The 25808-nt window shown below is 31.4% G+C and overlaps 2 protein-coding genes across 5 annotated transcripts in view; both read left to right on the forward strand.

Moving 5' to 3' along the window:
- The window catches only part of LOC135193967 (U6 snRNA-associated Sm-like protein LSm6), a 388927-nt gene that overhangs the window by 332845 nt on the left and 30274 nt on the right, over positions 1-25808 (forward strand). The gene's annotated exons all lie outside the window — the stretch shown is intronic.
- LOC113397731 (protein Wnt-7b-like) overlaps positions 6-25808 on the forward strand; it is a 48956-nt gene continuing 23153 nt past the window's right edge. For all 4 annotated transcript variants that reach the window (XM_064218610.1, XM_064218612.1, XM_064218611.1 and 1 more), the window contains exon 1: positions 6-318. In XM_064218610.1, the coding sequence (XP_064074680.1) occupies positions 194-318 (125 nt within the window). In that variant the 5' untranslated portion in view covers positions 6-193. The remainder of the gene's footprint in view (positions 319-25808) is intronic.

The following is a 25808-nucleotide window of genomic DNA, read 5'->3' on the forward strand; positions in this document are numbered from 1 at the left end:
AAAAATCAATTAAAACCTTCACAGTTAAACCTTTTTTTAATTCGTTCAATAAACCAAAACAGTGTTCTTGTGAGCGACAAAAAATAATGCTAAATGCGCAGTGGTTAAAAACAAAAAAGATCTCGACTAAAAAGTGTCAGTGAATATGTGTTTAAGGAGATAAAATCGAAACAAATAATTAGGATGTGAAGCCATGTTGGAATGCGTGCGTCGCGCGGGCCCAGTTGTACGCGCGTCGACTAAAACTGGACAAAATTTCCTGATAACAACGAGACTTGTATTTTTTCTCGTGCCCTTCATTATACTTCTGTCTGTCAGGTAAGTTGATTATTTCTAAGGATAATTATTTGGTCCAAACTGCAAGAAACCTTAAATAGTTATGTATTTTGTATGTTATAACAGGTTTGGCTGCTTTCGTGGCTTTTTTTTTCTACCATTTTTTACTTTTTTTGCGCTATTATGGACGGTGGTGGCCAGTGCCTCATCATAGACATTGGCGCTGTAAGAAACATTAACCGTTCCTTACATCGCCAATGCGCCACCAATCTTGGGAACTAAGATGTTATCTTCCTTGGGCCTGTAGTTACACTGGCTCATGTAAACTTCAAACCGCAACACAACAACACTGGGTACTGCTGTTTGGCGGTAGAATATCTGATGAGCGGGTGGTATCTACCCAGACTGGCTTGCACAAAGCTCTGCCACTAAGTAAGTTAATATTTAAATATCATTGACACCAATCAAACAGCAATACTTTGTCTCGCAGTGTTCCAATCTGAACGATGAGTGACACATTAATTAAAGCAATTTATAGTCGGTGGTGATTTTAAGAAGGTTTTACAAAAACAGTAAATAAAATTCCTAGATAGCCAAAGTGTTTGATTTCCACGCATGTTCTTCTGCCGCCATTTTGTTTTTTTATATGGCTTTGAAATCACATAGAAACTTTTAATCCGTTAAAATAAATATGTCCGCTTAGATTTGTCTTTATATTATAAAGGTAAGTTGTATACGTTTTTCCAACTGTTTCCTTATTCAATTTTTGCACCTCGTTTTGTATTTACATAATTGATAATGAATCATTCTACTAACAAATTATTACTTTATAGCAATCGAATCGAAATGTAATCGCAGCAATTCACTAGTTTTCATATTGCACTAACAACAATCCAATTGCAGTATCGTAGCCGATATAAATATGTAGAATTGGCCCTCAGTTATGATTATGCTGAGGTTTGTGAGAAGTCGTAGTTGGAATAGTGTCAAGAACGTATTGTACCTTATATGTTAGTAGAATTGACCCCAACACTCCGTATCTCATTATCGCGATATATATTTTCGAAAAATATTTCACATAAAAACTAAAATTCGTTACATTTTTTGTGTGTATTGACACAAGAAAAAGTTAGCTCAGATTCTAGAATAACTGTACGTATCATACAAATATTTGTCACGAGTGATAAAAACATGAACTAATTTATACTTTCTCAATATATATACATATATTTTTAAATACATTTTTATTTACTGATAATTTATTTTGAATATAGGTAACGGTATAAATAAAATTAAAGTAGTGGCTGCATATCTTACAAGATAGACTAATGCACAAAATATACAGCCAAAAAAACATAATAGTTGACAAGGTACAAGTTTAAAATAAATATAATTTTTAGTATACTAAATTTTGTTGCCAGTAGCACCAAAAGAGTGTGCAAAATTTCACCTCAATCGGTCTGGTGGAACTTGTTTAAAAACATGGTTACATGCTGACACATACTGAGACGTGAAAATAAAATAAACGACCGGAGTAAACAAATTTAAACAGTCGATTAACTGGACTTTGACAACACAACTATTTAAAAACAGACACGAAACTCACCGCTGAACACTATCTTGAACTGTTTCGATGTGATATACGACATTGACGAAAATAATTAAAACCTTTTATAATATATACGCATTAATATTCAATCACTGTATATCCGGATTTCATTATTTCACGGGTGATATACACGAGTGAGTATCCATTAATCAAGTTAGGCCCATCAATCAAGTAAGTACTCTTGTCATATATTTTCTTATAAAATTATTGCAGCGTAGTTTGAAAAACCGACGTACTTCATAAGGAAAATTAAAAGAGCATGTTTAAGAAATTTTATTAAAAGCAGTAATCCTATGCCTTTTTTAACAAATTTCCGATATAAGTCACGCTGTTGTATGTTGATAACATTATGCCAGAAAACTTCACGGCAATAATAATGAATATCAAAGTTTCAACAACTCGCCCGCGAAACATCGCGTTTATTCAACAGATTTTTAGGAATTTCGAAACCTATGAAACGTTTTGTTTTGATTTAATTTCATTGTAAACTGACGACATCTGTTCGCACGTTTAACATATGTTTTTTAAACAGCCATAGCGATGCTCTCTACCCGGCCAGTAACTTTTATCCGCTCTCTAATAAATATTTGTTAAATCGTAACAATTTAATAAATTTCCATCAAGAATCCTCTTTAATTTTCTGCATATCTACGACTGGAGCTCTTCAAAATAAGCCCATAACAGATATTCTACGTGCAAAAAATCAGCTTACGCTATTACTATGCAAGATTGGATAAACTATGTCGGACGTATACAGTATATTGTAATAAAAAAATTTACTTCTTATCATGTGCCCATTTGCTCCTCTAACTTCAAATTTCAGAAAAAAAAACAAATTCCACGTAGGCGAACGAATGAATATAAAAATATTTCGTTTGAAAAATGCGAAATAAACTTGTTCTTATCTCATCTCTATAAAAATGCTAGCAACGGTAATGGCGCATAAAGTTAATAAATAGGTTTATGCTTTAATTAAACAAAATTAAAAATAAAATGAGCCGAGATGGCCCAGTGGTTAGAACGCGTACATCTTAACCGATGATTTCGGGTTTAAGCCCAGGTAAGCACCACTGAATTTTCATGTGCTTAATTTGTGTTTATAATTAATCGTACTCGGCGGTGACAGAAAACATCGTGAGGAAACCTGCATGTGTAGACACATGCAGGTTTCAACGAAATTCTGCCCCATGTTTATTCTAGCAACCCGCATTGGAGCAGCGTGGTGGAATATGCTCCAAACCTTCTCCGCAAAGGGAGAGGCCTTAGCCCAGCAGTGGGAAATTTACAGGCTGTTAATGTAATGTAAAAAAATAAAATCATTTTTTCCGTGATAGTACATACCTAAAACTTGATTGGACATTGTGGATCAAATCTGCCCAAGCGCTTTTAAGCATTCATGCATCTTATGCTCAGCGCTGAAGGAAAACTCGATTCAATTCTGTTACATGTCCGACAAATCCGCAACCTGTGCAACAGCGTAGTTAGAGCTCAAAACATGCATCGTAAGAGAACAGAAGATATAGAAGTAGGAATTTTTGAGCTATCGCTTGCTTATATTATTATAAATACAGTTTTATTATTAAGGAAAAAAAATATGGTCATATAAAGCAAACATCATTACAAGAAGGAAGGTTGGATCCATATTTCATATAAAAATTAATGAATAAATCACCAGTATAACATATTATAGCGTAACTAACATAAATGCCAAATTATCGTAACCATACATCATGTTAAATCATCATCAAAGATTGACGCAAAATAAAAATGAAGCCTTTTTTTTTCAACAAAAGATTATGATATGATAATAACAGGTACCCCGTAATTATGTTCAATAAAACGAAAATATAAGGCGAACCGCACAAAACGAATTTTCAATACAAACAAAAAAACAAACAGGCAATCAAAATCTTTATGAACATCAAAACCTATTAAGCTTACATGCGACTTGAATGGTAATAAACTCGGTTGACGTTTTTAAATGGGCTTAACGTAAACGAGTCCGTTTTCGGTTTGCGTTAAGACTTTATACGAGGCGGCCAATTATGATTTTTTATCGACTCTTGCACAGAGAACGTTACACGAATGTCAAATGTTTTATTTTTGTTTCTTTCTGAGTGATCTTAAGTTCGAAGTAAGTTTCAAGGTTCTATGGAATGGTCCTGATTGAACGGATAATCCGATTTTATTTCCGGTTCTTTTTTCAAAATTTTTCAATGGCAAATTCTTTGACACTTCTTTCTAGAATTATTATTTTAATTTTGATCGAACCTCATTAGTCGACCATAAAAAGCAGAAAGTGTCACGGTCCTGGGTTTAAAAACAACATCGGGCCACTAAATATTTTATCTGTCAAGAAGTTCCCAGAAGCAGTCCGAAGGTTAGAAGTTGACTGTATTGACACTCACGAGCTTTAAAACCATTAAGCCCTTAGTCCTGCGCCTGAACTCTATTTGGTAGTAGCAGATAGTCACAAATGTTATGAGTAGAATACGCTTGTGTTTTTAGAATAATTTATTAACTACAATATATAATCTTCATCATTACTTACGTTCTGCAGTCAACTGTCTATTCTCCGTTTGACTGTGTGATCGAAATCAGTCGGGTCATCATCATATATTTCCAACGAAGAGTTAAAAATAACGTAGTTTGTTTGCTGTTGAAGCGTTCTTTTTATTTCGAAGCCCCTCACTTTAGTGATATATGCCCATACGTTCAATCAAATTCCATTACCCTTTTTTCTAATTTGCGACCTCAGAAAATTAAAACATTCAAATATCTAAAATTGGTTTTTGTATTTTATATTAAGGTGTTATACAAGAAAAAGTAGCCACTGTCCTTCCTTAGAGTTGAAGTTTGCTTTGTACCAAATTTGATCTAATTCGGTTGAGTGGTTAGACTGTGAAAGAGCAACAAACAGACAGACAAATAGACGACTTTCATATAAATAATATTAATATAGATTCAACGTAGCAATACATAGAACAAGTATTTACTTTATTTCATAAAATAATCGATGCGTCAATAGCAAAATAAACAGTGATACCGTGTTATTTCTGAACGTAACTTGATGCGATCAAACCCATTATTACTGCCAATCCTTTAAAGCTGCCATAACCACTTAATGTGAAATTACCTTCCATCCTCCTTTATAATATAAATTAAACCCTACGCCTTTAACTTAAAGTACAATTTGCAATAGCAATCGTTTAGGAAATGACAACTGATCACTTCGATTCGGAACTCAACTCCTCCCATCAACCCACGACGATAAGTTTATTTTCGGCAAACGTCAGCGTTAACGTTTAATTCAGTACATCATTTACTGATGTGGGTAACGTAAACGCGAAGTTATATGTAAATGGATGTCCAGCTTGATTAGTGCTGTCAGTCAAGTATCGATATTGATGGCGTGGGAATGACGTGCTAGATATATGCAGTCACGATAGTTAAATTACTATCTGTGATGAAATTCATATGCATCGTAAGTAGGTTCTTACGAATATGGAATGCTATTTAATGAATAATTTGAATCGATAATTATAACTATAAAAAGTATTTTATCAACAATTTAAAAAGTTTTCTCTAATGTTAAGTATATGTAACGCGTACAGTGTCCTTTTTGGGGGCTTATGCACTGTTTTTTCTTTTACTTTAATAAATGCTAATAAAATACGAATTCGCAAGTACAACAATTTTTTTTTTTTATTTTTATTTTATAAAGATCTGTGAGCAAATAGATAACTTAATAGTAATAATAATTCTACTATGTTCAAAAAACTACTTCAAATTGTTGATTTTCCTAATAAAAAGCCTCAAAAAAATATGTTTCGCCAAAATAAACACATTTTCTTACCATAAAATTAAATTAAATTTCATTTTAGTAAAAATGAATATTGATAAAAACGACAGTTGTTTGTGTACGACCGGCACTCATCAACGTTGACAGCTATATATACCTTTATATATACCGTATATACTATATATATACCGTATATTACGGTATATATTTGGTGCTTTTTGGGAAAATAATGTATTATAATCACTATCACTAGTGTGTAGTGTACAAGTACTAACATTAAAACTCCAGAATAGTTATTTATCAAAGTGCCAGATTATATTGAAATGACAGTTTTTGTCTATATGACGTCACACCATGGCGGCTCGTGTTAGTTTAGATCACGTGATTTAGATCTACAGAGTAAAAAATGACGTCTTTTAATTTCAATATAATAAAAAAATCTTGTGCTTTTATGACTCAAAATCAGAATATTTAAGTATATTTCTGCATATATTTTAATTTTTATAAAATTTCATAATTTTCCACTATCGAAAGTACCCTACATATACTTGTAAAATATAAGAAACTTCCTAACTTGAGTCGTTTTAGAAAAACTTAAAGCGTAATTTTAAAGAAACGGCGCCATAATATTTTAAAAACATCCTTAACCAGACAATTTCTTATTTAAATCTCGGTTTTCTAAGAACCCATCAAATCTTACCGAGCGAAAAAAAAATTCGGACGAACATTCCTAAAGCTAATCTGACTCATATAACGTAGACGAATGTTTATCGTACCTTAGTTTTAATATATAAATATATAATTATTTTGTCTACATTTTTAAGAAAACAAACGACTGTGGTTTGAATTTTTATTTATTTTTTATAAAATTAAAGGCGGACAGGCAAATTAGCCATACGATGGTAAGTGGTCACCACTGCCTTACACGTTGGCGCCTTATTAAATTTGACAATTCGTCCTAATGCCCGATCAACCTTGGGAACTAAGGTGTTTGGTTTTATGTACCTGTAGTTACACCGGCAAAACGAAATCAACATCAATATATACTGTATTCTAGTAGACTAGTCTAGTCTAGTAATTCTACAAAACTATACTAAGTGAACCTACCACCGTTTCGGAATGTAGATTCTACCGATAAGAACAGGCAAGAAACTCAGTAGTTACTCAGTATTACCATATTATGTAGTGGTAGAATATATGGTGAGTGAAGTGCAAAACGACGCGACGTTTTGTTAATATGTCAAAAGTGCTATCACTTTAATTATTAATTACTAATGACGTATTAACAAATCGTTTATACTACACACACTACCATGAATTTGTATTCGCTTATGATTATGTATTCACTTTTGTTGCTTCACTTTTATGTTACATGCGCTCCATCTGGCTTTCGTTTTAGTATCTGAATTTTCTGCGACAATTTCAGCAATAACGATATTTGGTGTTGAAAATATATTCAAATATCAATTATAATATACAAAGAATCATTTATGTAAGTATCAGTACAAAAGCATATAACCAGCAAGCAACTACTAACATAAAAAAATAAACCAATCATAATCCTTCCCTACATCCTTGAATAAAATAATGGTTCCAATAAGAGGATTTCGACTTTCTATAGTTCCTTCCAGTTAGCTAAGCTGAAGAGTTCCCCACTTAATCGGTCGGCACCAACCGTTTGACATTTAACGACGCATTTAAAATAAATTAAACGCGTTCAAATTTAAATGTAAATTCAAACGTAAGCATTGTTAACGCATAACGTTTAAGGCGAAAACGATTAGTTTTGCTTTATTGTTTCACAAGCTTATTATCTTAATCAAAATGTTTCTTAACAATATTAAACGATTTAATAGCGACCCGATACAATTATCAAAGTTTATTCGAATGACTGAATGAATGAACGATCGTTATTATGGAAAATTAATCCCCCAACTCGTGCTAATCAAACGTAAAACATGTAAAACTAAATATCGTATGTAATTTATGTTTATGTCAAAATCTATGCATATACAGCCACGCTACTCCAATGAAGATTGTTAGATTCACATCTCCGTCACAATTTCACAGAAATTACACACATGCAGGTTTCCTCACGACGTTTTCTTGCACCGCACGAATTATAAATACAAATTAAGCACATGAAAATGGTGCTTGTCTGGGTTTTAACCTACAATAATCGGTTAAGATAGTAGAGTAAGGATCTACATAAAACGTATTTCATAAAACTCTATTGGATTACGCACAGCACGCGAATATTTTTCGAAGATATTTCGTAAATTTCAATAAATTATACTCATTCATTTATACACTTAAACCTTGCTCATGAATCGCAAACCATTGACTACAATCTCATGAAGCGTTCGATAGTTTTTGAGTTAATCATATTCAAATAGACAGGCAGTCAGACGCGATCGGCGGGATTTCGTTTTAAAATACATAGCAACATAATACTCTATGTTTTACTGAAATTAAATCACTTAAGTCTTTCTAAGACCGAATTATCAAAAAACAAATTCGTAAACCAAACTTATACTAATGCGTATTTAAACAAAACGGATACTAAAATAACGAATACAAAACGTAACAAAACATTTCATTATATTAATAGTGATAAATAAAATTACTAAAGCAATTAATCTTACATTTTATTGTTTCTGTATTGGCATTTGATCGTTGAACGTGAGAACAGAATCGTTACAATAATTTACACCTGACGAATATATTAACTTTATTAAAACTATTAATATTGCATGAATTCAATACATCCATTGTTTTGTCGTTCTAGCGATATAGATTGCTCAGTTTATTTGAATTATATGTATTGTAATTTTTCATAGAAAGAGAGGAGTCTTTCTTTTGTGTTATGTGGTCTAAGAATCTGCTTAATTCGTATCTATGTTCTCCACTTTAGTAGCGTCATTGTAGCATGCACAAGCGATCTCTAACCGCTTGCCTTTATTGGGTATTTCGATCCACACAGCACCAGCGAGTCCAACATAAACTTCATGCGGGAGAAACGCGTAATGCGTTTATCCAGAGACAGTAGACGAGATTTTCCATGTCTATGAAATATATACATACGTATCTCTGTATAAAAAATAAAATATATCTTATCAATGGACGTAGAATTTTTGTTATTTAATTTATATGTTCTTAGTAATTTTTGGAAGTATTTGTTTTTTTTTTCTTTACTGAAATGAATAACTACAGTAACACATACATAAAGGACAAATTTCAGACAAACTTTATACGCTATAAAAGTTCTTAAATGTGATATAAACTGTACGTGCTCATAAAAACATTTTTCGGTTCATTAATTTCAAAATAAAGTCATTGATCTTATCAAATGTTATAGCTTGTAATCAACATTACTCTGAGAACAATGCAAGGTCTAGACAAGGCTAACATACATATAATTACACTTACATAATAAAATAGTTATTTTATTAAACGTCAAATATAACATAACACATATTGAGTCATACACTTTACTTAGAATGTAATCATTTTTAATAATATAAATATACTTATCATTTTAATAAAAAATATTATATTTAAACAGTTAATGGGAGTCCCTTCAGTATTCTAGACACTCCCAAAGGGTGCCTAGAAGAGATGGCTGCTTTAGCGATAAGGCCGCCTGTAGTAAGGTAGATAAGCTATTGTATGGAATTCTGGAAGTTGGAATCCATCCTATCGGATTATGAGTGTGTTTGCGCACACACAAGCCTGTGTTTCCATAGTTGGTTGGTCTCCCATGAGATTAGCCGCTGTGACCAAAATGAACCGGACGACATCATCAGTTACACTGTTTAATGAGCAATACTTAACATCGGTTACAGAGTACAGTACAGTACGCATGTATCAAATTATCCGATGGTCACCGAATTATCGGCTAGAGAGACGGTGTGTTTTACAATGATAATTTGGTACTTAAATATATTTGTTTTGCCATTAATGATTTTATTATAAGTGTTATGGCTAACATTTTTATAGAGTTTTATAGTCACATGATATTTTAATTGTGTACAATAATCGTGACGATTTTCGAACTAAACTAAAATACTGATATTTTTTTTTATGTCAAGTCACAGTTGTGTAAAATATGTACATTGCTCGTGAGGACTTCAGTAAGTGCGCGTCGAGATGTCACTATTAACATATTTCTCTCAAGCGAGTATCGAATTTTTTATCAATACATTATTATATATGCAGATGAAAATAATGATGCAGTACTCGTTTTATTTTTTCACGAGCAATTCAGTCTTTCCAAATTCAAATATATTCGTTAGACTTCAACTTCTATAAACCAAAAATATAGTTCAAGGACGTAGCCATGGATTACCTCAACAACTAGATTAATAAAACACCCAGAATATAAATGAACACACCAACTTATCCCATTTAATATCATATAATAAATGAATCATCTCTGCTTCATTAATAAATCCTGTCCTCTGTAATCTTTTCATAATTATCACGCTTTTGAAATCATTAGCCTACGTTATACTTAGATTCACGTAATAAGCTTAAAACGATTTCAATTGCGTTCCTTTAGAGCACAGATAATAACATGTAATCTTATAAATAATGTCTCTATAGAACCTTTAATTTATATAATCTGTGGAATTGGGATTCAAAAGTTATGGAATACAATTTTTTATCCAGGGTGAACAGGTTCTAATTGATAATAAAGTTTGAATATATTTCGTTAATTTAATATATATTTAACAACCTTATGCAAATAGCTATCATTTCAAATTTGTATAGGTTAATATTATAATTTTAGAAAGTTTTGTTCAGTAATTAACATAACCATTTTTGACACTGTTTTTTCTCATACTTCAAGACTAAAATAATACTTTGATTAATTTTTATGGCTATCAGATAATATGTTTTGATAGAAAACAACTTTGCATTTGAAGCAACACTGGACGGGGAGTCCATACCTTGATGGGTATTCTCCTTCATACAACGAAGATAATTTTATGATTTTCTTTACAAACATAATCGAAATAGACAAAAGCAAACCCCTTGAAATTATTATAAATTTACAATCTCTATTATCTTCAAACCATCAACATTTTTTTTCCTCGTCCTAAAATATTAGTCACAAACTAACTTGCTATAGAGACGTACCTTATAAAAGTTTCCGAACTCGTTACAAATACAAAAAAAAAAAAAGTTAACGGTGACATCTGACTGACACAAGTAAAAATGTCGCTTATTGCTTTACAAAAAGTAGTCGGTAACTGGATACACGATAATAGTATATCATTACTGGCCGGATGGACATACGTACAATGCGACACGGTCTGGGGAACGTGGACAGAGCGTCATTACGTTATTATATGTATCCTTTGTAGTTATGAGGTCGTATATCTTTTCATATGAAAAATTACTTTTATAGACATTATATTAATTAAATTATTATAAATATACTCTTATATACATTTATCACTAAGAATATACATAGGCCGACCATGTAGTTTACGTGTCCGTTCATCAATATTTGCAATTATATACGTTTAACAACTACATGTTTATGTAAAGTATTCTTTAAATAAAACTTAGACTACGTGACGCCGTCTGTAATATGAGATTTTTGTTTGGTCACGTTATTTAAAATACATTATATTTATTATGATGAATTGGATTGAATTGAATTGGTATTGGTTGGTAGAACATGTTACGAGTAATACTAACCCAGACGGAATGGCCACCAAGGTCTCCCCTTAAACAAAATGTATATTCATTGTAGTTTGCTATTTATTGTTAGTTAAATAAAATATGTTTGTTCGAAATATTAAAAAGGGCTCTCTTAAGAATTCCTATTAATAAAAATATTTGAAATAAAAAGGCCACTTATAAATTCTAGACTAAATAACTAAGGGACCATTAAATTTTACGACCACATTATCAAAAAACTCATCTGTCATACGAAAAATCCCGTTCGAGATTCCCGATTCGATCGGTTTAGACAAAGAGAATATTTCTATAGTCAAAGTCGTCCAGAAATTCCTCACGGTCGCCGGACGTAAGCATGCAAATAATCCAATCTTCAAAGAATTCAGCCATTGAGGCAAATAAAATAAATAAGACTTATTAGCTGGAACGAAGATGCGGTGGTCTCGAAGTATACGAAACATGTGGAAGAAATTCCTGATAGCATATTGCATGAAATAAAAGTTTATTCCACTTTGGGCATACATACATACAATAATTATTTTATATTGAATATATATTGTTGTTTGAACATTACATTTGAATAAATGTAATTAATTATTTGTTTAAAACAATTTGCGTTCCTACTGATGACTAATTTCACGATAAATTTTACATATAAATTTATGATATTTATATTTCATTAAGAAATACGTAAATTAAGCAATGAAAAAACGCATAAAATTTATTTTAATGTATACTAACATTATAAATGGTAAATTAAGTCTGTATGTCTGTTGCTCTCGCAGCCAAACCACCGAACGGTATTTGATGAAATTCTGTGTTTAGCAAGCTTGAATTTAAGGGATACTTTCTATGTCTAAAACGCAAGCGAAACCGCGGTCAACATTTAGTGTTTAATAATTTTATGTCAAAATTCATATTACGATGATAGACAAAAACATTAACGTTTTTGATTTTATTATTTTGCAGAAAATGTTCTTAAAGCTTATTTCTTATTCAACTTTAATTAGATATAGAAAAAAGTATATTGTACTCGCTATCCCAATTACTCGTAATGTATATAAATAATATATATAAATTGATTAAAAGATTATATATTTTTTTTGTGTATAAATTAATATTGAAACAAAGTTAAACGTAAAACCGCAATCGAATCCAAGAACCAAGTGGAATTATACAATGGAATGTATCTGTTTCGAACGCACGATATATTATCATTAGAACGATATATGGAATTATCGAATCTCATTAAAATAGCTCCCTTGATTTATGTAAACAAGACCGAGTCTTGTAATACTACAAATTACCAGAACATTAGGGTAATTTTACGATAATATAGTCATACTAGTTGTTACGGGCGACTTGCGGCCCTGGTTATATATTGTTAGTCATAGAGACTTCATTCATTCGAGAATATTTGATTTGAATTTAGTAATGTCTTAGTAATATAGAAATTTAAAACTTATATACGTGATGAAACTTTTTCTGTTATAGGAAAAAGTTAATAATCTCGCTCCTATAGCAAATTCCACCCCCTTTTCACCCTCTTAGCAATGATTTCGGTAATAAAACCTATCTTATGTTCTTTCCCGGGACTTAAACTATCTCGAGATCCATTTTTATCTAAATTGGTTCAGCGGTTACGCATTAAGAGGTACATTTAAGTAGCGTGCATTCAATAAACATAGAAAGCGAAAAGGGTTATTCTGCTGTATAAGCTATGTTATTGAAAAGTTTCATTCAAATCTATTCAGTAGTTTTTGCGTGAAAGAGTAACAAACATCACACCCTAAAAATTTCGCATTTAGTAAAATAGTTCATTTTGTGATTGTCGTCAAAATCATACTTTCTCATATTCAATAAAATAAACCGCATGTTTTTTTAGCTTTGATATTTTTATTCGTGTCTATGTTACAGTAAATTCATGTCTTAGTCTATTCAAAATCATAGATATACGATATTATATAAATATATATAGATAGATAATCTTGCCTCTCGCGTGCGCCTAATCAGAACTATAACCAGAAATAGTAAGGATAAATGTCAGACTTTTAAGAAATATGAACGGCTCAGCGCTTTTTAACGTGATTAATATATTAATACGTCACGTGTGACGAACACGATCACGATTATAAGGGGAATTTCTACTGATGTCAGCAAATTTTTATCTATAAATGAATAAAAGGAATATTTTACAAAAACCTTCCTGAGGTATAGCCTATAGAGTCCCTTTTTAAAGTCGGTCAATTGAGACCTTTTTCCACTGACTGTTATTGGGTTTAACTGAGAATAATACTACATTTTTTAATTTAAGCTCACAATTTTCCATAGAAGCGTTGTCCGTGCCTTTGGTGTACCTATCTATCGTCTTGATTGAGTATATCAAACTATACTATACTATGCTACTATGCTTGCATTTTCCTTGTTCTGCCTGAAGGCAGCATGACAATATAAGATCCAGGATTACTATTTTGATTGCATATGTGTGTTTGTTTATGAGTTACATATAATAGTTTTTAAGTTATTCTGATGCTTATTACGTTACATTTACTTCATTTTCTTATCACGATTCAGTTATATTATGTCAGTTATTGCTTTAATTATATAATATCATATTTATACCGAATATTAATGAGAATATTATTTATACTCAATTATAAGCCAATATTTCAAATTATATCAAAAAATGATATTCAATTTTGTACAATTATTGATATACCTAATTATTAATATGAATATTATACAAAGACATGAGATCATATGCTTACAAATATTCCTAATTACTGGACTTCCTCGCTGGTCTCGTGGCCACCTGCTTCATCGAAACAAAACAGATGTTTTTAGGTTTAATTTTCCAAAACATCTTAGTAGCAGCTCGGAGCTTAAAATCGTTAGTTCGCCACCCGAAGACTCTAATCGCGTCGCATTGCCATTCAAGAAGATTGGAGATTGGAGAAGATTACGAGACTGTCGCAGCTGAGAGCGAACCTGTGTTTTTGCAAACTCTGTGCTCTATATGCCCTAGACATTTAGCAAACTCCTTTTAAAGTAGCCGCTGCTGCAGAAATCACACATCGTTAAAAATTACATGACATAATTGAATCGCAAACAATGAATAACCCTTCGAAGGATTTGTCACAATTTTTTAATTAAACTTTATTTCATATTTAAAATCCAATACGAAGATTTAACCCAATCAATACATTTATTTGATTCATCATTCGCGAAAATCGAGAACGAAATAGAATTATCGTTTATATATTAAAATTTACGCAATAACTAATCAGAGTTGGTACCAATTAAAATATCCTCTCATAGAAGTTAATTGTGTGTGTGTCTGTTTTGCATAAGATAAATCGTCTAAAATTGGAAATGATAAATTATGAACATTATTGGAAGATAATTAATTAATGATTTATGATCATAGTCATTTAGAAATTAGGTCAGGCTGCTTAAGGCAGTGAACTGTTATTGGGGTCAGGTAGACCCCCTGCTGGGCATAAAACAGAGGCATAGACAAGGTAGATGAATTTATGTAACGAGGTGTCATGACGAATGTACGGTCAGAATCTATTAATCTAGATTTGAGAAATTAATTTTAGACAATTAAATAGCGAGTTCATATAAACTGGTGTCAAAACGTGGTGGTAGTTTTGTGATAGAGTTGATGATACTCTCTACTTATTTAAAAAGCTAGGTTTTAATAACAAATGACGTGTTAAGAAGCTACATTCATTAGTATGTTTTAAATACCTTTTTAAATAACATAATATATTTATTTAAAATTTAATTAAAAAAAGGAAAACAGGCTATAAGAATAAAATTTATAATTTTTTTTTGTAATATAAAATATAATATTAGATGCTGACTGTACCTTACTGGTATATATTTTTAAATCTTGACCATTATTCTTAATTAGCAAGTATAATTTCAGTAGTTCGGGATGGCAAAATAAAATTATGTTTTTTACAATGATGCTCCAATCTCTCTATATGTCTTTACAATCCCTCACAATCATCCAATTGTTTTCCTTATGACAGCTCAATCATTTTTAAAATAAGAAATAGTGTTACATGCCAGTATTAAATGTTATCCCATAAAATAATATTAACTAAAGGTGTACAAATTATTGATCAATTAATTACAATAATAATTGTATATATTTATAATATCCTATGACGTAGCTCCGTATGGAGGCTAGTGCTAGTCTCGTAACACTAAGTTTTAATAACAAATGACGTGTTAAGAAGCTAAATTCATTAGTATGTTTTAAATACCTTTTTAAATAACCTAATATATTTATTTAAAATTTAATTAAAAAAAGGAAAACAGGCTATAAGAATAAAATTTATAATTTTTTTTTTGTAATATAAAATATAATATTAGATGCTGACTGTACCTTACTGATATATATTTTTAAATCTTGACCATTATTCTTAATTAGCAAGATATAATGAATATGCAATATATAATATATAGAATGAATTGCGTTTTAATTGTAATATTCAATTTATTTTCGTTGAATCCTAAACAATAACGCCAAGTTGACCCAGTGCGTAGAGCACGAGAATTTATAATCCGGACCACTGAGCTTAAATGTGGTTAATTTTTATTTATTTACAAGAATAATTCACAGGCGTGGAAATATTTTTGTATCACATCCTTGTTCAGCTATTTTTTATAATGACAGAAGTAATTTTATATAATATAAATACGTAAAAAATATTTTGAACCGGCGACTCGACTGATATAGAAACGGTTGGACAGCATTGCTATTTTTTATTTTAATTAATCTCGGTCGCCTTTAAGGAAAAACATAGTGTGGTTCATTTGAAAGATGAATTTCCACAACACGTGTATCCACCAAACTGCTGTGGAAGTTCGCGGTGGAATAAGTGTAAATATTAAAGCTTCTTTGTCTTCGTATTGTATACATCCTCGCGTCATTTATCCAATTGATTTACAACTTTGTGCAGTTTAAATCGTTTCCGACATCATTCTATCAACGCACAATACAGTAGATTGCGCGCGAGTCATATCAGATCATTGTTTGCAATAAGTTACTTGACATGGCAAAGTCAACGGACATTGGCAATACCATATTATTTAAACGAAATTTTTCGGCCATTCAATTACGTAGAAATCAAAACCGTAAAGAATTCAACGCGCGTAAAGCTACTACCAAAATAATATTATATGAATCGTCATGTAAATATTACAATCATTATTATATAATTGGCACACCCATAAATTTATTTTATTAACGACTCTATAAATATAAACGAAATATTTGGCCAATTATATTACGCTCGAATTAATTTGTCTCATAATCAAAATATACTTTATTCAAGTAAGCTCTTGCGAGCACTTTTGAATCGTCATTTTGCATTTTTCATTCATTTCATTCATTAGCAGCCTGTAAATTTCCCATTGCTTGGCTAAGGTCTCCTCTCCCTTTGCGGAGAAGGTTTTCATTTTGCATGATTAAATTAAATTAAACCTACCACTGGTTGAGAGTGAACATTCCCTGAGAAGAACCGGCAAGAAACTCAGTCTCAGTTACTCTTTTCCGTTACATGATCCTTTATGTAATTAGTAATACGCTTTATTAATCAAAGTAATTTTAACATGTAACTTAAATTTATTAAGTAGCAAAACTAAAAATATTTGAGTAATTTTATTATACAAGCTAACATTTTTTCCAAGAAAGGATGAATTGAGTTTGCGGAGACGGAAACCAGCTGTACCAAGTTTTTTACTTCTCGTTTTCATCACTGTTTCTATCAAAATAATCAAAATTATTAAGAATTTATATAATCTCATTAATACATTTCCATTTTGCTAAACATGTATCATCAAGTTAGATATTCTTAATAAATGAGGACACAAATACAATATATGTTACAAGTCCTTCATTATCGAACATTTAAAACTTCGAGATAATTTAAAATCGAAGAACATCGGTTAGAAGTATTAAGACACACAGTCATATTGTTCAGCAAGTATTGTTATTTTATCAAAATGTATATAGTACATAAAATGTATATTAAATTAATGAATTCTAATAAATAAAATAAGATATACGATAAGACATTTTCTTTTATATGTTATTTTAATTTACGCCAAATTAAGTGAGCAAATACCAGCTTATATAAATCTATTTAAAGGTAAGCAAAAATATAAAGTTTTCCTCTGTTTGTCAACTGATTTTCTTTTTTTAATACTGTTGACGAGCTTTAGTGTTATCGATAAAAAATCAAAATAAGAGTTATGTATTTCACGCACTATACGAACACTAGTAAGGAAGGTATGAAGCTCCGTAACCTTAGCCGAGAACATCCAAAAAACCAAAAAAAATAACCAAATAAAAATCTATCTGAAAACGTAACCGAAAGCCATAGATGATGTCAAATAACAGCCTACAAATAAATTCAAATTGCCAACTTGTAATTTTCTGAATATGAAAGTATCCGACGAAATCGGATAGTCCGAAATAATTTCGGTAAAATATTATACATAAATCCACAACATCCGTTCTTGTAATTATAGTTTGACAAACTACAGAGCCATGTGTAGTTCGCAAGAAGATAAATGCGTTATTTTGATCAAGAGTATCTATAGCGTAAGTTGTTTATTGTCAAGTATTTGTTTGTCGGTGTGTTTTAAATCTAGTAAAGAGGTTTAAGGTTGTACATAAAACTTAAATTACAAAAAAACTGTGCTCACGATGCTACTATAATTAATGTCATTGATCAATTTTATTTGTTTATTCAACAAATTAAAAATAGGAAGATTCGTTTTTTATATGCTGCTCGATTAGTTTACGTAGGTTAATTTTATAGCATCGTGTGTTTCGGCATTTTGCTTTGGGCTAACGCTACTTAATGCTTACGATCCCATAACAGCTTACACTGTAACCCTATTAAGTGGTTTATAAGCCATTCTTCTTGTCTAGGGACGAAAATTTACATATCCCCCTTCCTCTAATCATCAAAACATATACACATTTTGCCAAGTATATTTTCTCGCCCAATCGCTTAAGGTTTAATTTCGTAATTTAAGCACTTCTACGTAACAAACTGAGCATTAACAAATTAAATATATAAAACAAATTACTAATATTACTGAGTCAATAAAACATGATCTTTTTGATTATACTGTAAGCTATATTTAAGTTAAACATTAATCAAAACAAGTTCGATAAATGATAGCAACGGCTCTTTATTAATTGGAACAAATTTATTAAAGTATATCTTTGGCGTTATCTTTTCTGAAGCAAATATTTTACCATTAATTATTACTAAAAGTTGAACGAACTTATATTAAGACTGCTATTAATATCATGTATTGTAGAAACCTCGGTACCGGGATGTGTAAAAATAATTGACTTCTTGTGTGATCGTTCCTTTATATAATTAATGTTAATTACAGGGGAGAACGCTCAAAAGGGTTTAAATTACCTTAAATATATTATCTATATTATCTAATAAACAGAAATCTTAGGACCAAAAATATGGAAATAATACTAAAAATAAAACAAAAATTATAAAAATGTTTTGTGTTGTACAGCGGGCTTATAATTAATTAGCCATATCTTCCAGAGATTTTTTTAATAACTTAATCTGAGTAGGCGGTGCAGATATAGATTGACATACACATTTACACAATAATATATATACTTAATACATATATAAATATATATATTATATACTAATAAATATTTTAAGATAATAAAATAATACAAGGAAATTAATTTAAGTTGGCTAAATTATTATTTAGGAATAAGAAAGATCTCTATTATTTGAATAAAACTATGACTTCTACAATTATCATCATCCGCAATTTGACTCCAACGAGCTCACACACAGTTGGGAAGGCTTTATCTTATCTGTACAGATTCTGCGTTAGCCTTAACCAGATACGGTCGGCGACATTCACTATGCCATTAGCCATCTTTCTGCTGGACAATAAACGGTACTGTATCGGTGTATATAAGTTCATTGGCACTTTGCTCTAACTTCCACCATTTATAAGTACCCAGGGGATATGTAATAACTTCTTAAATCCCACAGTTGGCAGAACTTTGACAGTTTATCGTGACGTTAATACTTCTTACACTGCTAATGTTGAAAGACCAAGAAACTTACCATCAGGTGAACATTTTTTTATTAGACATCTAGAAATATTTACCCATTGTATTGTTATACGTCACATGCTCGACTATGTAATATTGAATAGTCATAACCGCCCTAAATATATAACTATTCGTTAAACGTTTCCTAAATATATAACATAGCCAACCATATTAACGTTATTAAATATTACTCAAAACGCGAAATTCAATTAAGACTACAAAATATTCAGTACAAACTAAAATGAAAACTTGTCTGGTGTTAATGTAATTTTCTAGCTTTCGTATCAACAACAATAACCATTCAGTGAGAGCGTTAAGGAGAAGGCTTTTATCCTGGAACATCTTACAAGTTAAATAGGACGTCGGAACGAATAGTCTGTACTATTGTAATGTAACAATGTTATGGTACGGAATGCGCTTTTTGTGATAAGCGAAGCGGAAAATAAATTACGAATGTATAATTCAATCGCTAACAGGTAAATAAAAATTGTATAATTTAGTAATGATACACAATTGTAATGTGTATGTACACTACACGAACTGGTTACACTTATTCGTATAAGTATTAAACGATAGACAAAACCAGTAGTGGAAATGTTGAATAAAAAAATGCCGAAAAAGAAAATCTATGTCTAATAATACATTTATACATATGTACAGTTAAATGTATTAACATTCGAAATTTAAATAAATATAATATCTGACAAATCCGTTCTAAATATATTACATAATAAACATAATCAGCCTGTAAATTTCCCACTGTTGGGCTAAGGCCTCCTCTCCCGTTGAGGAGAAGGTATGGAGCATATTCCACCACGCTGCTCCAATGCGGGTTGGTGGAATACACATGTGGCAGAATTTCGTTGAAATTAGACACATGCAAGTTTCCTCACGATGTTTTCCTTCACCGCCGAGCACGAGATGAATTATAAACACAAATTAAGCACATGAAAATTCAGTGGTGCCTGCCTGGGTTTGAACCCGAAATCATCGGTTAATATGCACGCGTTCTAACCACTGGGCCATCTCGGCTCTATATAAATATATTAACGTAATCTCAAATATAGATTCAACGAATATTTTGTTATTACAATATAAATGATAAATATACATACATAAAAAAATATATAATGAAATAAAAAAAAAATAATGAAATCTAGATAAATAATATTGAATGTTTAGCCTCTATGCCTTCCTATTACTAATCAGATTAAAAAAAAAATTGATTTGAGACCAAAATATCAAAAACTTTTATATTTAGTCTTATTGAAGGTTTACTTTATATTAAAAACCATTTATATAGACCCCTTTCCTAGCCGCGTGAAGTCGGGGTGGATAGCCAGTATAATATAAAGCATTTATCTATAATATTATCATTTGAATATACAATTCTCGTCGTGTGCAATGTTTTGTTCATCTCACGCAACGACTTCTGCCTTTGATATGAACGACTGCTATTTTGTCAATAAATATGACACCACTACCTCTTGCCAAATTTCCATTTCAACCGTGCGAGGCTTAAAAGATCATTACCCGATATTCTAACTTGCTCATAGACCGATTTCTTTATTTTATACTATATTACGTAACGATTAACGTATGTTTAAAAAAGAAACAAAATCTAAATATACTTTATTCAAGTAGGCTTTTACAAGCACTTTTGTATCGTCATTTAACAAACTATTTTAATTAGAGCTACCACAAGAACCGGCAAGAAACTCAGTAGTTACTCTTTTAAAACATCTAAAAATAAAGTCATGTTAGTTAAATACAATTATATATGTATGTTATGTCTCCTGTCTGGAAGTCAACATTCTAATAAGCAATCCTTAGGAAGTGCAAAAGGACTTTATGAACGTGCTATAGAAAAACAATTGATAAGTTTAACTCATATTCATGCATATATAGATATGAAAATGCACGTGATTTACTAATCAGACTAAATAAAAAACATTTATTGCCTATCGTATCGTGGACTGTCATCCAACAATTACAATTCAAATTAAAGTCTTTGTTAACGTAACTTTAGTCGGAATTTCAGAAGGTGAATTTATACCAGTTGGATGGAATAAAATAGATACTTAAAGCTTCATAAATCCAACTCATTATATTCGACCGTCAAGGATAATTGAGCTGATACACAACACATATGACAGACAAAACAATTTGGATTCCACGGTTCGTAGCTCATTGTGAATTGGTGACACAGATAGTTGCTTTTCAAAATCAGGTGATATTCTGATTAACAAACAATGTGTAAAGCACCGAGATGTCCCAGTGGTTAGAACGCGTGCATCTTAACCGATGATTGCGGGTTCAAATCCAGGCAAGCACCACTGAATTTTCATGTGCTTAATTTGTGTTTATAATTCATCTCGTGCATGTGTCTAATTTCAACGAAATTCGGCCACATTTGTATCCACCAACCCGCATTGGAGCAGCGTGGTGGAATATGCTCCAAACCTAACTAATATTAAAAACTAATAAATATTATGATACGTACATCCGTGTATAAACATTGGTACTGTAATAAACTCAGCCAATGATGTAATGTGTGATATTATATACCTTAAGTCTGTAATAAAAGTTAAAGCATTAATATTCCGCAATATGAGTATTGATATGAATTATTACGGATTCAAGTCCTAACATGCACTATCACGTGCTTATTGTAAAGAAAAACATTATTAGTAAGTCTGCAGGTGTCGTATGGAAATCAGCCATATGTGTGTTCATCAATCCGATTTGACCAGCGCGGGAGAGCTACAAAAAAAACTGAAAAAAGTGTGGGACGTTGAAGAAATTACTAGATTTACATCTAAACTGCAAATATAATTAAGTCCATTATGATAACAATAAAAACGCTACAGTAGACACTCAGACCACACCCAAACGCTGTCAAATAGCCACTATCTCCCGCCCAGTAACGACATATTATTTTATACCGTCCAGTTTACCTTTATCGTACACGGATAAACGTAAATTGTAGACCATTAGAGAAATGAATATTAATGTCACAGATTATATTAACTCAATATGTGTCAAAGATGTCGATTAGATTCCGGTATCTCGTCTTTATGGATACTCGTATAAACACCGATGTTAATATATTTATGTATCCCATTGAGTTGCATAAATGCAATCGTACATATAATCTAATTTCTGAATGTATTGTTTATCTTGTGTGTTTTATTTTAAGACGATACATTTGTATCGAAATAATCCGATATTACGTAAATTTATGAATTCGATGCTTATGTTTTGTTGTACTAAAATAATATAATATTATTATTAATTGTATATAATGAGACAATGTATAATATTTATTAGTATGTAAACTATTGCGTTTTTTTCGATAGATTCTACAGATTCTACATTAGTGGAACGAAACGGTAATCACTTTTGAATAAATCTTATCAAATAATGTTTTTATTTTTTTAAAGTTTAGTGTCAACGACCCGAATTAATTAAGGAATTACTTACTCCAATTTACCCCTTATTTTAAGCTTATCACTTGTGTTAGTGGGGACGACAATAGCCCAAGAGGACAGGGTCGATCCTGCAATTTTTACATCGCTAGGCGGCCCGTAATACATTGCGTCATTGACGCTTGAATTTGATTTAAAAGTGCTTGTCGTATTTCACGTCTATCAATAAATAGCAATTTCGATGTGTCCCATCTGCCTAGAGTCCCGTTATTTTGGCAAAATCATAGTACGTTTACATTAAAAACTACATCTAAATATGTTTAGTAGAGTGTGTTTGACGTCATCAGTAAAAAATATGAGATAAAAACGTTTGACCACACGCAATACCTGTTATAACAAATATATACCAATATTATAAATGCGAAAGTAACTTTGGGTGTTTGTTATCTCAGAACGACTTAAGCCACTGAACCGATCGTAATGAAATATGACATTTAGAAGCTAGTTATGAAACATAAAGTTGTATTCGACACCATACATTCATAAATAAAAGGAGCCATTGATCTGAAAAGTACTTATGTTTTTTTTTTTTCAAATTAACGTATTGTAATAATAATGTCTTCCTATTATGGCCACGGCGTTCAATCTCAAGGGAGACCAGCCAAATACGCAGGATATATTAAAGTGCACTATTATAGTGCACACACTCGTGCACTATAATATAGAACTAATAATCAACTAATGTAGAATCTATCGAAAAAACGAGAAAACGCAATAGTTTCACAAACTAATAAATAAATCCACAGCGCAATGCTTAAGACAATTTCTGCTTCGCACAACCACTCTGTGGAGCCAGCTTTCGCCGGCGGTTTTTCCGAACCGATACGACTTGGGAACCTTCAAGAAAAGAGCGTACTCCTTCCTTAAAGGCCGGGAACGCATCTGCAAGCCTCCCGGTGTTGCAGATGTTCATGGGCGGTGGTAGTCACTTTCCATCAGATGAGCCTCCTGCTCGTTTGCCACCTACCATATAAAAACACACACACACAGGCGCACTCTCTATTCCCTTACTCATATAATCCAATTGGACGGCAATACCAACATGACGGCAAAGAATTCAGGCGCAGGACCAACGTTCTTACTTTACGTTACTTTCAACTTCCAGACTTCGGGTTATTACTGTGAATTTTCCGATAGTAAACCCAATAACTTTTTTCCTTTTTATCGGCCCTACCAAGGTTTTAAACCCAAGTCCACGGGATCTGTAGCCTTATATGTAGGTAATAATTAACGCATACCAACTAATCCAATGGAATTATTTTTCAATCACATTAAAATAACATCTATAATATCTTAAAAAATCAGATTTAACAGTAGTACATGTTGTATTTATTTAACTACGAATACAGTTAATATTTCTGAACGTACATAATCTTTGCAATATTTTTTAGATACAGATTATAATGTTAACATAGTATGAAGAAAAATGATTCCGGTCGATTGCAAAAGTTTAGACAGTTTATCTTTAATAATTTGAACTTAATAAATCCTAGATCAACTTATTATCATACAATACAATACAATACAATACAATTCATGTGTTTCTTTGAATAATTTGGATCAGTATGTAATAAAAAAAACATACTTCGAAGTCGGTTAAAAAAATACATTGTGCGTACGGCCCAAACACAGTATTGATACTATACGAGCGGATAAAACGCTTGACTTGATATTAAAGTTATATTGCAAACTTACCTTATTAATCAAGTTGCTTCTTTGCTAACATCTAGCTTTATATAGCCATAGCTAGACTTAACCAACGAGTACAATCTCACCAAAAATATATAGTTTTTTTTAAGAAACCCTCAGTAGCACCTCAGAGTTCTGAAATTAGCAGTATTATAAGTGCCTCGGAGATAAAACCTGTATCCAAATCTTCAGGCACATTAAGATTTTGCGAACGAGAATTAGATAATTCTTAGTCACTATTTTACATCTCTGATACGCCACCAATATTGGGAACTGAGTTGTTATATCCCTTGTGCCTGTAGTTACATTGGCTCTCTCACCCTTCAAAGCAAAACAGGACAATACTAAGCAACAATAAAGAGTGGGTGGTACCCTACCTGTGAAGTAAGCTAGTCTCCATTGAGGCTTTGCGTTTTTCATTACAGATCTACCTAGTCTGGTCAATTAGTTGGTACGATATAAATTTCCTAATATGTAAAAAAACATCAAAACATACTTTATACGCGAAGGCTCTTCTGAGTTCTTTGCATCTACGTATTACAAGATTAAATTGGGCTTGGATATAAATAATCAAAGGGCATATTGATCCGAATAATGTTTTATCAAATCTATTTAATTATTTGTATTAACAACAACTGCTTTTAGTTTATAAATATTCAGCTTTCTCATTCAATTTTCACCTTTAATTGAATCGATAAATAAATGAGTCTGTGAGGAATAAATCACAAATTAATTGGCTCGCGTGGGATCAACTTCAGTGTTTTATCTTTAAACCTACATATTATTTATATACGCTTCGATACCAATTTGTTATTACGTAAATGAGAACTATAATCGTGTCAAAAGGATATTGTCAAGCAAAAGTGATACTTATTTATAATAATAACAAGACATCTTTTGTTTAAAAAAAGTGGACTTAAATCAAAATTCAAATAAATTGTATAATTTTATATATTTTTACTTGAAAAAGTAATGCTCAAACTCTTTTTAATAAAATGCTGATATGTTTAGAAATCTCATACCAAATCATCATCCTCCTGCCCTTATCCGAATTTTACTTGGGGTCGTAACACGTCTTTCTCTTCCATACCAAATATCTCAAATCTCATACCAAATATC

This window comes from Vanessa tameamea, chromosome 23 (assembly GCF_037043105.1).
Source record: "Vanessa tameamea isolate UH-Manoa-2023 chromosome 23, ilVanTame1 primary haplotype, whole genome shotgun sequence".
NCBI lineage: Eukaryota > Metazoa > Arthropoda > Insecta > Lepidoptera > Nymphalidae > Vanessa > Vanessa tameamea.